This window comes from Phoxinus phoxinus, assembly GCF_949152265.1.
Source record: "Phoxinus phoxinus genome assembly, chromosome: 1".
Classification (NCBI taxonomy): Eukaryota; Metazoa; Chordata; class Actinopteri; order Cypriniformes; family Leuciscidae; genus Phoxinus; species Phoxinus phoxinus.
Window position 1 is genome coordinate 44499142 of NC_136876.1, and position 15602 is coordinate 44514743.

At 38.1% G+C, this 15602-nt stretch overlaps 1 protein-coding gene across 1 annotated transcript; it reads left to right on the plus strand.

Annotated features, from left to right (window-relative positions):
* Positions 1-7886: 7886 nt before the first annotated feature.
* On the plus strand, positions 7887-15297 carry foxj1a (forkhead box J1a). The gene is made up of 3 exons (XM_079614032.1): positions 7887-8087; positions 9675-10252; positions 13482-15297. The coding sequence occupies exons 1-3, from the start codon at positions 8045-8047 to the stop codon at positions 14331-14333; spliced, it is 1473 nt and encodes a 490-aa protein (XP_079470158.1). The 5' UTR covers positions 7887-8044; the 3' UTR covers positions 14334-15297.
* Positions 15298-15602: the final 305 nt, after the last annotated feature.

The window sequence follows — 15602 nt, forward strand, 5'->3', positions numbered from 1 at the left end:
AATTTAAAGCAACGCGTCGCGCGTGGTTGGACGCTAGCGATCGGTATGAGCGCTCTTATTGGTCAGAATAGCTTAAAGGCACCATGTATTGCTCAGATCAGATGAATACTTTATGTTTGCTTTCACTGGACACACACACACACACACACACACACTGCAGTCCATTGGGCTATATTGTGAGTTAAGTCTTGACTTTTAGTCACCATTATATCAAAATTGACTTTTCTTATTTGTAATGGTATTGCAGTTTATTATAAATGATTCATGTGCCTTGTAATCTGTAATCAAAATAACATCACCCCCTCTTGCAGCTCATCTCTTCTCAGATGACGTGTTTACTGGCATGGGGGCGGGGCAACCTGTCACTCAAATGAGGTCCACCAATAAACCACAACCATCCAATCAAATCCACATGGACAAAATCAAGCCCCTCCCTACTTTTTTCCCATTTCACACAATATAGGGAAGAAAATACTTTTGCAGATTTTTTTTAAAATTCAAGTTTGTATGGCTTTAGATATGATGTTAGCCTTAAGCTCCTTTCACACAGAGATTCTGGATCGGCATCAGTGGCCTTTGTACACATGACTGATCCTGGCAATGTTACTATAGGTCCCCATCCAGGCATCGATCCCGGGACGTGTTTGCGTTCACACAGAAGGCACTCTAGCAACATTACAGCAATTTCCCGGTATCAACGCTCTGTGTGAAAGGGGCTTTACTGTTATCTATAAGCTACATGTGCACCAAAACAATGACAAAATTCGCATTTAGAAGATGTAAACGTACAGTCTCTCACTTCGGCCAATATAATCAATCAAATGCTCTCTAGAATCTGAAGCCCCGCCCCCTACACTATACATAGATGCTAAATCTGCGGCTGAAATCGGTCACTTGTTCGCACGGTTACTATGTTCTACATGGTGAATAACACTATAGTGCACTATATAGGGGATAGGGAACGATTCAGACAGTGTAAATATGCTTTCCATCGGGGCGAATAAAGTCTGGTTTCACGTTAGTGTCCGCAGCGTGAACACAGTCTGCTTCGGTCCCGAGACACGATGCACAGAGAAAACGGATATACGCGTGACCAGAAAACTTATCGAACCCATTAAATTCTGCACAGAAAGCTATTTTAAAGGGATATGAGAAGTATTAGGAGATTAGGAGGAAACTGCGGCTTTATCAAGCTCAACAGCTCTGGCCGAGATGTGATATAAAGAAACGCTATTGGTTATTTTAAAAAGGGGAGGAGCTGCTTGATATGCCCCGCCCTGTCTTATTGTTTCAGTCAATGCTGCGCGTTTCAAGGCACTTCATGGGTCTTTAAGACAATCAGCCAAATTAAAATGTAATAACTAAAGAAATGAATGCCACATCTATGTCCCTTCAGCCAGGTGTAAAGTGGGACATTGTTAGCCACTGCTTTGAAATGAATTCTGGAGTTTCAACCCACCCAGCTGAGAGAGCGTGAATAATTCAGAGCGAGCGGGTGTCAGAGAAAGCCTGTTATGGAGAAGGCTATCTATAATGTAATGCAGCTGGGCGTTTCTCCTGTGATCTGTGTGTTGAGTTGTGACACAGTGATCTGGATGTGAGAAGGGTTACAGACACACGAGTATCAGTCATAATAAACTGCTTTGAGAAATGCCGTTTCACAACTTTTACTGACCATCTCGCACCAAGCACTGAAAGTGATGTGAATCATCAGAGACCGTAAGTCAGTCACACACACACACACACACGCACGCACGCACGCACACACACACACACGTCGGACATTAGGTGGCGCTATAGCCTAAGTACATTTGCGTTTTGTTCATAACTCTGGAAAGGCCTTTTTTGTCAATCACTGTCAAATAACACTAAATTATATGCTCAATAAGTTCTGACAACATATGTTTTTAGCTAAATTGCTTTAACTCTTTTTATACGTTCCTGTATACGTTATACAAGATTCAACTATTTTTTTTTTTTTTAGTCCCCATGTGGTGAAAATCAAGCTTTTAATGTTTATATGTGACAAACCATGTGCAAATTCATAAGTCGACAGCATTGCTGAGTATTTTCTCCTTAAAACTGCAGTGAACCAAAGACAGTCTCAAAAACACGGTTTGAAATCGCTGGTGTTTCTGACGTCACACACTACCTTGTAACCAATCAGATCAACGTGTGATCGTCCACCAGTGGATCTCTGAGCTGAGTGAGTGAGTGGAGGCGGTGCTCATTTGCATATTCATAGAACCGCGTATACTAAATGAGGCAAGGGTGTAGAGTTACATTTAAAGGCATGAAGAATTTTTTTTATCAAGGAAAGTAAATGTAACTAAAGATGGGGATCAAAGATAAGTTTTAAGGGAGAATTATTGATTTACAGGGGGACTTTAAGTCAGTTTAATGTAATTTAAAGGATTAGTTCACTTTAAAAAAAACTTTTGCTGATAATTTACTCACCCCGATGTCATCCAAGATGTCCATGTCTTTCTTTCTTCAGTCGAAAAGAAATTAAGGTTTTTGATGAAAATATTTCTCCATATAATGGACGTCAATGGGCCCCAAACGGTTCAAGGTCCAAATGACAGTTTCAGTGCCGCTTCAACGGGCTTTAAACGATACCAGACGATGAATACGGGTCTTATCTAGCGAAACGTTCGGTCATCATCAAAAAAAAAAGTTTAAGTTTTATAAGAACAAACGCTCGCCTTGCTCTGTTCTGTGATGCGCGTTCATGACGTCACGTAATACACAATTACGTTGAAAAGGTCACGCTTCTATGAAAAGTAAACCATTTCTATCCTGACGAAAATGTTCTTTTAGGTTTTTTAATATTCCAACACCCAGGATACGCACACGCAATGGGCATTTTAAACGATAAACTGACACAAAGACATTTGAATATGTGTATATGGTCCTCCTTCCGCACATCTGTAAACACTGACTCGTCAAGCGTGACCTTTTCAACGTAATCGCGTATTACATGACGTCACGAACGCGCATCACAGAACAGAGCAAGGTGAGCATTTGTGCTTATAAAACTTAAACTTTTTTATTAATTTTTGAAATGGCCGAACGTTTCGCTAGATCAGACCCTTTGGGGCCCATTGACGGTCCATTATATGGAGAAATGTTTTCATTTAAAAAGAGTAAATTATCAGCAAAAGTTTTTTAAAAAAGTGAACTAATCCTTTAAATTGAAATTACTTAAACATCTAAGTTGATTGTACTTAAAAATGTAAGGCTGCAACTTTGTTTACAGTGCTTTTTTAGCTGGTTTTCTACTTTTTGTGTAATTTATCTAAAGCCAGCATGAAATTTAAGTCTTTTCTTATAGTGACTGTATATCCGAGTGAAACGGCTTGTAGAACAAGAGAAGATGTAGGGCGGGGCTTAATTTTGTCCATGTGGATTTGATTGGATGGTTGTGGTTTGCTATTGGCTGATCTCGTATGAGTGACAGGTTGCCCCGCCCTCACGCCAGTAAACACATCATCAGAGAAGAGAAGAGTTTATTTTGATTAAAGATTAAGAGGCACATGAATAAAAAGAAATATGATGTGCACAGATAAATCACTTATAATATTCCATAAAAAATAGTATTTGTCATTTTTGATTTAAAGGTGACTAAGAGAGAAATCCACCACAGCTTTCTTCAGAATGACGATTTCACACTTTATCTACTTAAATTATGGCTGGCACTTCAGGAAAATTATGTCATTGGTGAATATCAAGAATATCTGTGACGCTGTTTTCAATCCACTGTACCTCCTGATTATCTTATTTTTTATCGTAATACGGAACAGATAACGCACGCAGAATGATATTTCTGAAGGATCACGTGACACTGAAGACTGGACAAATGATGCTGAAAATTCAGCTTTGATCACAGGAATAAATTACATTTCACAATAGGCTATATAGAACTCCGATATTTTGAATTGTAATAATTTTGCACAATATTACTGTTTTTACTGTAGTTTATGTCAAACATAGCCTATGCAGCCTCGGTGAGAATAAGAGTCTACTTTCAAAAACATAAATACTTATTCCAAATTGCCAGTCTTTGGTTTAAAAAGATGATTCGCCCTTTTTTTGGATTAAATACTTCCCGTATTAAATCTTGTATGGTTCTTGTATAGTATTTTTGGTCTTGTTTTGAAGTTTGACGGATGTAAAGTCATCATGTCTGCCTCTGTTGTGTCTTCACGCTGCTGGAGGACCGTGTTTGTACATCTTTTTTATCTCCGTAATCTCGACGTGTTTTCGGGACCTTGGGCTGCACTTTCCCTCTGACTCCTGATTCATTTGTTTTCACAGCTTTACCTCATCTCTGTCTGTGAATGACTGACCAAAGTCAAACTGAGGGGACTTTGGACGGCCTTCTTCTTCTTCTTCTTCTTCTTCTTCTTCTTCTCCTTCTTCTTCTACATATTTACATGTATAGATGATTACATAATTACATTAGATACAAAGTTTAAAATCTGCGTCTTAACATGTTAAAAGTCATTTTTAGGAGATGGATGAAGTCACTTTGGTTTATTTCGAATAAAACATCTAAACTTATTTTTATAGATACACTTTAAAAAGTGCACTTTAGTTTCTTTATTTTGAATAGGCAATGCTATATTTGGGTTGAAATAGGCCTATAACAATGATGTTTAGACATTTTAAGTGTGCATAATAATTAATAGGCTATTTATCTTATATTAATATTGTTAGCAACTGTAAAAACAGAAAAGGGAAGTATGATGGATATGAGTAAATACGTATGTTATGAAATAATGAATCGTAGCGGTAGAATGACACGTGACTGACTCAGTTGTGAGCAGCTTTATGCAGCTCGCGCCCTCTAGTGGTTAAAGTCAATCCGAAAACTTCTGATACTACAACAACACCTTTCTTTTTTAAAAAGCAAGTTGAAGAGTACAGATTGGTTGCATTTGACATTGATACTGATTACGTGAAGTTAAAGTTAACGAAGAATATCAATTTGACACAGCTTTTCATTTTAGGCTAAACAAATATTGATTCAAGCAGGCTTATTATTATTAACTAAAACCAGAATTGAAAATAAAACCATTAAAAAAGTTTTCTTGAAATTAAGTAGTTACCTGATTTTTTTTTTCATTTTAGATTGCCTGGTTGCCAAAGCAATATGTTACATCAAAAATGTTATACATATTAAATAATTTGTCTTTTATAATGATCCTATAATACTTTTTTAATAATACTAAAATAAAACTGATTTTGGTTAAAACATTTGATAGGCTATCATAAATTGCTAATTTTGATAATGAATTGCAAAGCCACCTATATCTAGCCTTTTTTACTTTTAATCATTGACAGGATATGTTCATATATATTATATATATATATATATATATAAATACACAAAAAATTTGGATTGAACAAACTAACACGAACAAACGATGAACAGCTGTATTTTTTATTAACTAACATTAACAAAGATGGAAAAAAAACAGTAACAAATGTATTGCTTATTATTAGTTCATGAAATACAATGTTAACCAATGAAACCTTATTATAAAGTCTCATCAAAGTCTTAACAATTAAATTATCACTAGTTAAAATGCTAATTCTTTATATCAACAACGTCATCACTCACAGAAATCAAGTTACTGCGGTAAAACTATGGTTCATTTCATAGATTACAGTGGTTTTACTACAAAAATCATTGTTTAATCACGGTTACTGTGGTAAAACCATGGTTAAAAATAATTTTCATTAATATCGTCAGGATAATTCAGTTATATTAAATTATAATTTTTTGGACTCTAATAAAACCTTTAATTTGATGTAACCACATGAAAGGTTATGACTTTTTTCTTGTGGTTATATATGGTGGTTTCAGCCCTGCTTGTGAATTATGAGTTTGGTCTGATGTCCAAAAGCTCTCTATTTGCTTCTTTCTCTCTCCTCCAGAGCCCGTCTGATTGGCGTTTGTCACGTCACGTGTGAAGCAGAAGGCTTGAAGGAGGACGAGCTCGAGAGATGCTGAAGCTTTTATTGCTATGGTTGCTTTTGTAGAGTTTCTTTAGCAGGAAAGCCACTCAGCCACACTAACAGAAGAGCGCTCAAGAGGACAATCCCTCTTGTATCTTTTTTTTATCCTCCATTTAGTCCCTCTATGTTACCAACAAAAAGTGCATTCCTTCAAAAACAACCCCTTTAGATGCACTCAAACTCTTACACACACACACACTTATCGTCTTAAATCTGTCCTGAGAGCAAGTCGAGTTCGAGGCTCATGCCTTTAACTGTCAGTTTCGTTCATTTAAACACATCAATGACTGTATAATGTGGCATTTGTGTGGAAACAATGCTAATACGTGTTACATGGTGCTGTTGAATGCAGTCTGACGCCTGAACTCTTGTCGAGAGGCTGCAGACTGTCCCGCTCCCATTAACAGGCATTGTATTGAGAGTAAAGAGACAGTTCCTGAAGCCCTTTCCTCTCTTGCCTCAGTGCCAGTCACGCGTGAAATCACTCTAAACGCATTTTTGACCCCCGATATGTTTGTTTTTGGTCTGATCTGATTGTTCAAGACAATCTTGGACCTGTTCTTCCTCTTCAAGTAAAGAAGCAGGTGGCTTGTGACACATCAGTGCCAATTTCAAAATAACAGATATCAAGAATAATAGCTTTTACTGCAGCATTTACAGTCATATTACGAACATGTAACCATGGTTCAACTATGATTTTCTTTTAGTAAAACGATATAAACAACAAAAATAACCACAAAATTAACCATAACTACAAAATTAACAATGGTTTTACCACAGTAACCATGGTTCGACTGTGATTTTGTTTGTAAAACCATAATAAACTACAAAAGTAACAAATGTGATTTTTTTTAGTACAACTATAGAAAAACAAGAAAAATAACCATGGTTTTACTACAGCATTTGCAGCAAAATCATAGTAAACTTCAAAATTAGCAATGGTTTTACCACAGTAACCATGATTCAACAATGATTTTTTAGTAAAACCATGGTAAACAACAAAAATAACCATGGTTTTACTACAGCATTTGCAGCAAAATCATAGTAAACTTCAAAATTAGCAATGGTTTTACCACAGTAACCATGATTCAACAATGATTTTTTAGTAAAACCATGGTAAACAACAAAAATAACCATGGTTTTACCACAGCATTTGCAGCAAAACCATTTTAAACTACAAAATGAACCATGGTTTTACCACAGCATTTGCAGCAAAACCATTTTAAACTACAAAATGAACCATGGTTTTACCACAGTATACGGTTCAGCTCTCTAGTAAAACCTAACCACAAAAATAACAATAGTTTCACCATAAGTATGGTTTACCTATATGCTTTACCTATTTTTGCAGTAAATACCCTGGTAATTACAAAAATGGTTTTACAGTCACTACAGTTTTAGTAAAACCATGGTTTATTTAATAAAGGGCCAGGTTGGCCAAAGCCATTTTAATTAGTCAGATAAAGAATAAAAAAATATTTTTACAATTGGTTATCAAAAAGGACATTAAAAAAATAATTACACAAATAATTTAAACACCAAAAAATAATTCTGCTCGTTGAGTTCAAAAGTACACAGGTGACAAGAATGCGCATTTCACTTTGTTTTCGTTTGCAATTTTTATTTATTACATAGGCTACAAAAAAATTATACAATGTCATTCAACACAACATAATTATGTGTTTTTCTCGTTTGTAAAGTATCGTTTCCGTCTCGGAGCGAACGTGTGTAACGTAACGTTCACAAACCTGTCCTGCGCGCTCGCGATTATATGAGCCCAGTCACCATAACAACCAGCCGACCAATAGAAGAACGGGAAGCTGTTTACAGGGGGGTGCGCCGTTGCTAGGGTGACCGGACAAACGTCCTGCAGCAGCAGGTATTAAACTGGCCCCGGAGCTCCTGCTGCCCCGGAGACCTTGAGCTGAAACTCGCAGAGACGCACATTCTCCAGCAGCTGCACCTCTGGAAGTCACACACACACTTAATCGGATACACTTTTCCTTTCTTGAGTTATTGGATGTTATTTCCCTGTCACTCAAGGCTCCTATCGGTAAAGACAGGTGAGTAGATGCAAGGTTTTCTTCATCGAGTACGTTAGACATGACGCATTATCATCTAAAAATAAAAACACTTTATTTTAAGGGGTTGTTTTACAGCGTAATTATACATTTAAGTACTGAGTAATAATAATGACCTACATACATGCACTTACTATAGGGTTAGGGTTTGGAATAGGGGCCGTTTAGGGTTAACGTTAGTTGCTTGTAAGTATGCCTAATTTATATTTATTACTAACTACATGTAACATGTGAAACAAAGGAAACTGTAAATAAAATATTACCAAATGTGTTACCAAAAAAAAAAAAATGCGTTAGGCCCTAACGTTATCTGGTAATTATTAAAATGACATCTAAAACTAAACCTTAAAAAAAAAGCTAAAAAGGGAAACTAAGTAAACTTGCTTTATAGTAGCAATACTAGTTTATTGAGTTTTGTTAAATTAAACATATTGGTTGTGCTTTACCTTGTTACAGTGTAATTATACATTTAAGTACTGAGGAATATCAATTAACAACATGTACTTACTATAGGGTTAGTTGTCTGTTATTTCTGTTTAGTAACACTTTATTTTACATTGTTAAGTTACATGTAGTTACTAAAGTAATAACTATAAATTATGCATAAGTACACGCAACTAACCCTAAACCAAACCCTAATCCTAACCCCATAGTAAGCACATGTAGTTACTTGATATTACTCAGTACTTAAATGTATAATTACAGTGCAACAAAGACACCTTCAAATAAAGTGTAACCTTGTTGTTATTACTAGATAGTAAGTACATGTAACAAGGACGCTGTACCAACATCTTTGAATATCGAAGGCAAAAAAATAATAAATTGTGAGCGTCCTAATGTACCTGCCATGCTGAGGAATGCTAGTGGTTTGGGATCTGCTCTATTGTCTGTATCCAGTTATGAGATGTCGTAAAGAGTGACCTGTGAAGTTTCCGGAAAGTTCTATGACCTCTATAAGCTGGAGAATCCAAATAAAGCAACAGCATGGTAATCTACACAATTATCCATGGTTTTACCACAGTAACCATGGTTCAAACTATGATTTTTATAGTAAAACCATGGTATCTACAAAATTATCCATGGTTTTACCACAGTAAGCATGGTTAACTATGATTTTTGTAGTAAAACCTTTAGTAAGTACAAAAATAACCATGGTTTTACCACAGTAAGCATGGTTTAAATATGATTTTTGCAGTAAAACCATAGTAACTAACCATGGTTTTACCACAGTAACAATGATTTACCTATGATTTTTCCAGTAAAACCATATTAATTACAAAAATAACCATGGTTTTACCACAGTCATTGTTCATTTTATAAGGGTTGGCATGGCCAAAGTCATTTGAACTGTCAGCTTTAGTAACTACATGTAACATTTAGTAACTACATGCAACAACTAGGCTACATAGTAACTACTGTATGTAACCCTATAGTAAGCATGTTGTTCATCAATATTACTCAGTACTTAAATGTATAATCACTCTATAAGCTGGAGAACCCAAATAAAGCTTCCACAGTTGCCTGATAATGAAAACAAGCAGTTGGTCTAATCTTTCATTGTCCCCTCAGGATTTGGCTGGGAAAGGAGCATGCTGTCCATGAGTTACACGGACGACCCCTGGCCCGAGGGTTCGGTGGGGCTGGAGGAGGAGGTGGTCACGGCCGCCGCTCAGGCCGAGTGCTTGGACCGCGGTTCAGTCGAGTGCAACAGCGGCGAGATCCTGGATGACAGCCTGACCAGCCTCCAGTGGCTCCAGGAGTTCTCCATCCTCAACGCCAGCTCGTCCCAGTCCACCCACCAGCACAGCCACTTCTTCGGGAGCCGAGTGGGCTCGGATGCGCCCGCGTCTCCTTTAGCGGGAGACCCGGCGTCCATGGGCATGCCTCTGACTCCTGGCAAACCCACGGCGGCTTCTTTCTACAGGGTGCCGTCCTTGTCGGCTCTGCCCAGCCTGGTGGCCCACGGGCACTGTCCAGATGAAGTCGATTATAAGACCAACCCTCACATCAAGCCTCCGTACTCATACGCAACTCTCATCTGCATGGCCATGCAGGCTAGCAAGAAAACCAAAATCACGCTCTCGTGCATCTACAAGTGGATCACGGACAACTTCTGCTACTTCCGCCACGCTGACCCCACTTGGCAGGTAGGACGCAATAGTCAAACCTCAGTGTTATAAAAAAGCATTCATTTACACTCTGGTGCTCTATTGTTGCGTGCAAAAAATTAGCGAATTTTTTATTTCAATTAAATAACGTACTATATTTTAGTTCGATAATGTTTTTATTTGATATTTTGTATTTTTGGGGGGATTTTATGGTACTAAATTAAATTGGCGCTGTATTTATAATCCATTTATTCACTATTTTGAGTGAATAAGTAGACCTGAAAATTTAATTTCCAACTTAAACTGTGATAAATCTTGAACGCTTTGTTGCACAGACTTGAGTTTGATCTCTTTTCAAAGACGAAGCGAAAACCGTGGTAAAAAGTTAACTTATGTTTATTTTACTCTAAAGTTATGTTTATTTTACTCTAAAACCGTGAGAAAATCGAAGCCATAAATCTAAACGAGTTGTGTTCCAAATTTAGTTCGATTTAGTTTGGCCGCAGTACCAAACGTTTCCACTAGTCATACAAGTAAATAAATGCCGTAATTTTTGACCGCGAGGAGCACAAGTGTGACTATTTTTTCTCAGGGGCATTTAACCTGTTGGAATAATGTCCATGTTTTTTGTGTGTGTTCATATCTAAGTGCCAAAACCAAATACCAAGTTTCGTACCATTCCGATGAACATTTTTTTTTGCTAAAAACAAATGTCAAATTTTTCGCTCAAGAATGACCGAAGAGCACCAGAGGGTGGATGCACCTAATAGACGCTTTAACCATGAGACCGGCATCATTTGCATAGCTGGCAAATGCCAAAGAGGGGTGTTTTGCTATTGTTTGAGCGGACTGGAGCGAGAGAAAGCCTTCTTAGCACCTGCTGAAGTAGGTTGTGTATTGGAGAGAGACCGACAGAAACCTTTCAGGAGGCCGTTGTTTAGAGGCTTGATATTTTGAGAGCTTTTGATGATAGTTGTATAGGCTACTGCTAATGAAGTGCCCTCAGATTGTAAGAATGGCAAGCAAAAGTGTAACCCTAGCTGACTACCGAAAGGGGTCGTGCAAAAAAAAAGATACATTTGTCCCCCCTTTGAAACGTGTTCGTGAGGCAAGGAGGAAGAATGAGCTCATAAGTTGGATATTTACAAAAAAAAAAAAAAAAAACAAGCGGGGGATTTCTAAAAAGATTTAGTTGTTGGTGAATTATTAATTAACCCCTTAGCCATAACCTCCTTTTCTCTGAAGAAAACGCAGACATTGGCTCAGTTTTTAGATATTTTAACTCAAAGCAATGGTTAACCAGGGTTAGGAAGTCAGTGCTTCATTTAGGCTGAACGTAATTAGCTTGTGGTGGCTGGCGCATTGGACATCTTTATTAGCTTTGCGGTCTTGCATACTTCTGAAAATTGACAAAATTATAATTTAGCATGTGCATGTATATCAAATATACAGCTTTCCTCTTCTAGGAAATGGTCCACAAAAATCAATGATGCATTTTGTACTTATTTGCATAGCTAGATATTTGTCCAATTAAATGCTGTTCTGATTGAGAATGCCTACAACTTTACAATAAGGTTTACAATAAGGTATAACTCCCTACACTTTACAATAAGGTTCAGTTTGTTAACATAGTTAATGTATTAGGTATTAAGAAATAACATTTTTACAGAATTTATTACTTTCATGATTGTTCATTTATGAACATAAGGTTGTTCACTGCACCGCTCACACTGGAGTCACTTTCAACTCTGTTGGTGAACGTGGCAATTTTGAATGAAAAACTAAATTTTCGATTTTGCCTGCCAAATTTAGTTGAGTAACTGTAAATGTAAATGCCCCTTTAATACTAATTGAACTTGTTGTATACATGTTAAAAATGCTCAAACATTAAAAATGTATTAGTATTTGTAGATATTAGCATTGATCTAGAGTAGACTGATAAACGATGTAAAAGTATTGTTCATTTTTTATGATACACTGTAAAAACAATTTAATAAAACAAAATTACTGAAGGATGTTTTACAAGAAAATACTACTTCTTTAAATTTCATAATTAGGCCTAATTAAATGTGTTAATGCCCGTTTACGTCAAGGACGATTACTATAACAATATAGTTGAGATTTGAGTCAAGATTTTGTCCTGCTTACGAACTATAAAAACAATGACAGCCAATCAGAATCCACCTTCAAAGAGCTTGAGTATTTAAAGCGACAGACGACAAAACTGCAGCACACAAATAAACAGAACAATCTCGTCCGCTGGTTTGGACACTAATATAGTCACCATTATAGTTATCCTTCTTGGTGTGAACTGGCCTTAAGTTGCCTTTTCTTTGTAATTATATGTAAAGTAGTAGCAATTTCTGATACCGATACTCAGTGTACTTAATGCATGAACTAAAATGAACAAATTGAACCTTCTTGTAAAGTGTTACACGTCAGATGGGAAAACTAAAGCCTAAAATTAAAGGGTTTCTGTCAATTAATTACTCAACCTCATGTCGTTCCAAACCCGTAAGACCTTCGTTCATCTTCGGGACACAGATTCATCTTTTTGATGAAATCCGAGAGGTTTCTGAACCAGCCATAGGCAGCAACGTCACTGCAACTTTCAAGGCCCAGAAAGGAAGCAAAGACTTGTGACTACAGTGGTTCAACCTTAATGCTATGAAGCGACGAGAATACTTTTTTGTGCGAAAAATAACGCACAAAAATAACGACTTTATTCAACAATCTCTTTTCTTCCACGTACTTTTCCTATGCTGTTGACGTAGTAAACACAGTGCAGCGCTTCCCGTTTCTATGTCAGAATGCCATAGTGTCGTGGTGATCACATGACCAGAGTCGGCCAATGGTGAGGCGGCATCCTGAAGTATAAACTGGAAGCGCTGCACTGTTCACACTACTTCAACTGCATAGGAGAATGACGTGGAAGAGAAGAGATTGTTGAATAAAGTCGTTATTTTGGGGGATGGGTTCACACAAAACGTATTCAACGTTGCAATATTGTTGCTGCCTATGTGGGGTCAGAAACCCCCAGAAATTTAACGCCCTAAAATCAGACAAGCCCTATATCGAGAATACAATATGTTCTGCCCAAAAGTTCTTGTTTCAAAAAGTCCACACAAGAAAAACTGCACTCAAGGTATTTCACAAGGTCTTTAATGCTTGACTTCCACGTGTTTAAGTGCATCATCCCAACACACAGGTGAACTATAAATTACTAATTGAACTAGAGATTAATACATTTTCTCACTCATCATTGCAGAATTCCATCCGCCACAATCTGTCGTTGAACAAATGCTTCATAAAAGTCCCGAGACAAAAGGATGAGCCAGGCAAAGGTGGGTTCTGGAAGATCGACCCCCAGTACGCAGAGCGCCTCCTCAGCGGGGCCTACAAGAAGCGCAGGATGCCTCCTGTGCAAATCAACCCGGCGCTCCAGAACCGCCTCAGGATGAACTCCCACGCCGGGCAAGCTGTAGCCACCGCAGGAGTGGCTAGGAGCCTTTGCGTGAGTCCTGAGTCCCAGCAGCTCCTGAAAGAGTTCGAGGAAGCCACGGGAGCAGATCAGAACTGGGACCCTCGTTTGACCGAAGCCACCATGTTGAGCTGTTGGGTTTCAGGGAAGGGCGGAAAGAGGAAACAAGCGTACAGCCACAGGATTGGTGGGAGCAAAGCCACTCGACGCTCAAGCTCCCCGCTTCTGGCCATGGATGAGCAGGAGGACTTAAGCTCCCTAAAGGGCAACTTTGACTGGGACGCCCTCCTGGACTCGGCCCTGAATGGAGAACTGAGCTTGAACGAAGGGGGTCCGTTGAGCCCCATTCCACGAGACGAGGACTTGATGGTTAGGGGCACCCACATCAGCCCCCTCGAAGCAGCCCCTGGAGGGGTCGCTGAGAGCCACGTGTTGATGGAAACCCAGAGGAGCAGCGAAGTAGACTTTGATGAGGAAACCTTTCTGGCCACGGCGTTCCTGCAGAGTCCCTGGTCGGAGGTGGACGAGGGCAACCGTCCGGATTTCCTCTGTAGCTCGACGGTCAGCATCGATCAACTCTTCGACCTGGGAGACTCTCTCGGAGGGGACTTAAGCAGTAAGATCGAGTCTCTCCTTTGAAGAGACTCTTCTTGAGTTACACTCGGTCCTTTGGAGACACAAACAAGTCAGCGAACAAAGAGGGTTTGGACTGTTTAGACCCCAAAGATTTCATTCTGGATTCCGTGAACTCCACGCGAAGATGTATTTTTAAAAAGCGTATCTATTTCTAATACTGATTTTTATGATTACGGTGTTTTTTTTTTTTTGTATTTGACATGTTATCTACCTTCATTAAAGTTAATCTAATCAAGTTCCTTAGCGAGTCCTCAAAATCATGCATCATGTTGTGGATTCGGTGACTGAACGCCAACCGTGAACGGACAGCACTGGAAGTTAGAGATGCGCAAGGTTGTTGTTTACAGAAGAAAGAGTTTAATTTAAGAAATGAACAGGCGTCATATTCAAACTAATTCTGTAAGATGTACAAAATGTGCAACTGAAATGATGACATGCCTTGTGACTGCAAACGATGTGCTTTAGAGCAGTCGTTCTCAGGAAGTCCCCATGCAGGGATACACATTTTTCGGATGTCCCACCTGATTTATATCATCATTATCATCATCATCTCTCTGGTAGAGACTTCAAGACCTGAACTGGATGCGTGTGAGATGACCACTGGTTTATAATCTTTCGGCTGAAATGGATTTGTTTAGGTTTATAGTCAACAAATGAGCTGTTTTAGTGCTGAATGGCTGATATGAAACAGTGATTTCATGAATGGGATTTAGGGGTTCCTCCCCGTGTTGGATTATTTGGTAGGTAAAGCGTATGTGCCAAACGTTCTCTAGCTCTGATAGACTTCTACTACAGTACATGCACATCTAACCACTTTCATGCACACGTTGTGTTTAAGAGTGTACATCATAAACATAATATTTTACACCAAGACTACTTTTATCTTCTTGTTTAGATTGTTAGAACTAAGTACATTTAAATGGGATGAGTTAATCGCTTGGGAAGACATGTCATTAAAGCAAATAATAAAAAGGCTCTCATATACCAAACCTTTTTTTTCTTTCTTGTGGGTTTGTTTGTATCAGTACAATTATTTTGAGACACCTTTTTTTTAAATCTCGTGCCATTAGGTTTTAGTCTAACCTCCATGTTGTAAGTGCCAAGGGAAATGAGGGAGCACTTTATTTTAAGGTGAGAGTTACAGTATAACAGTAAATTATGATGCATAATTACAAGTAACTAACCCTAAACCAAATCCTAACCATAGCCTTATTTTAAGTACATACACTGTTAAAAAATTAATTTCATTATTTGTAATCACAACTTTTTATC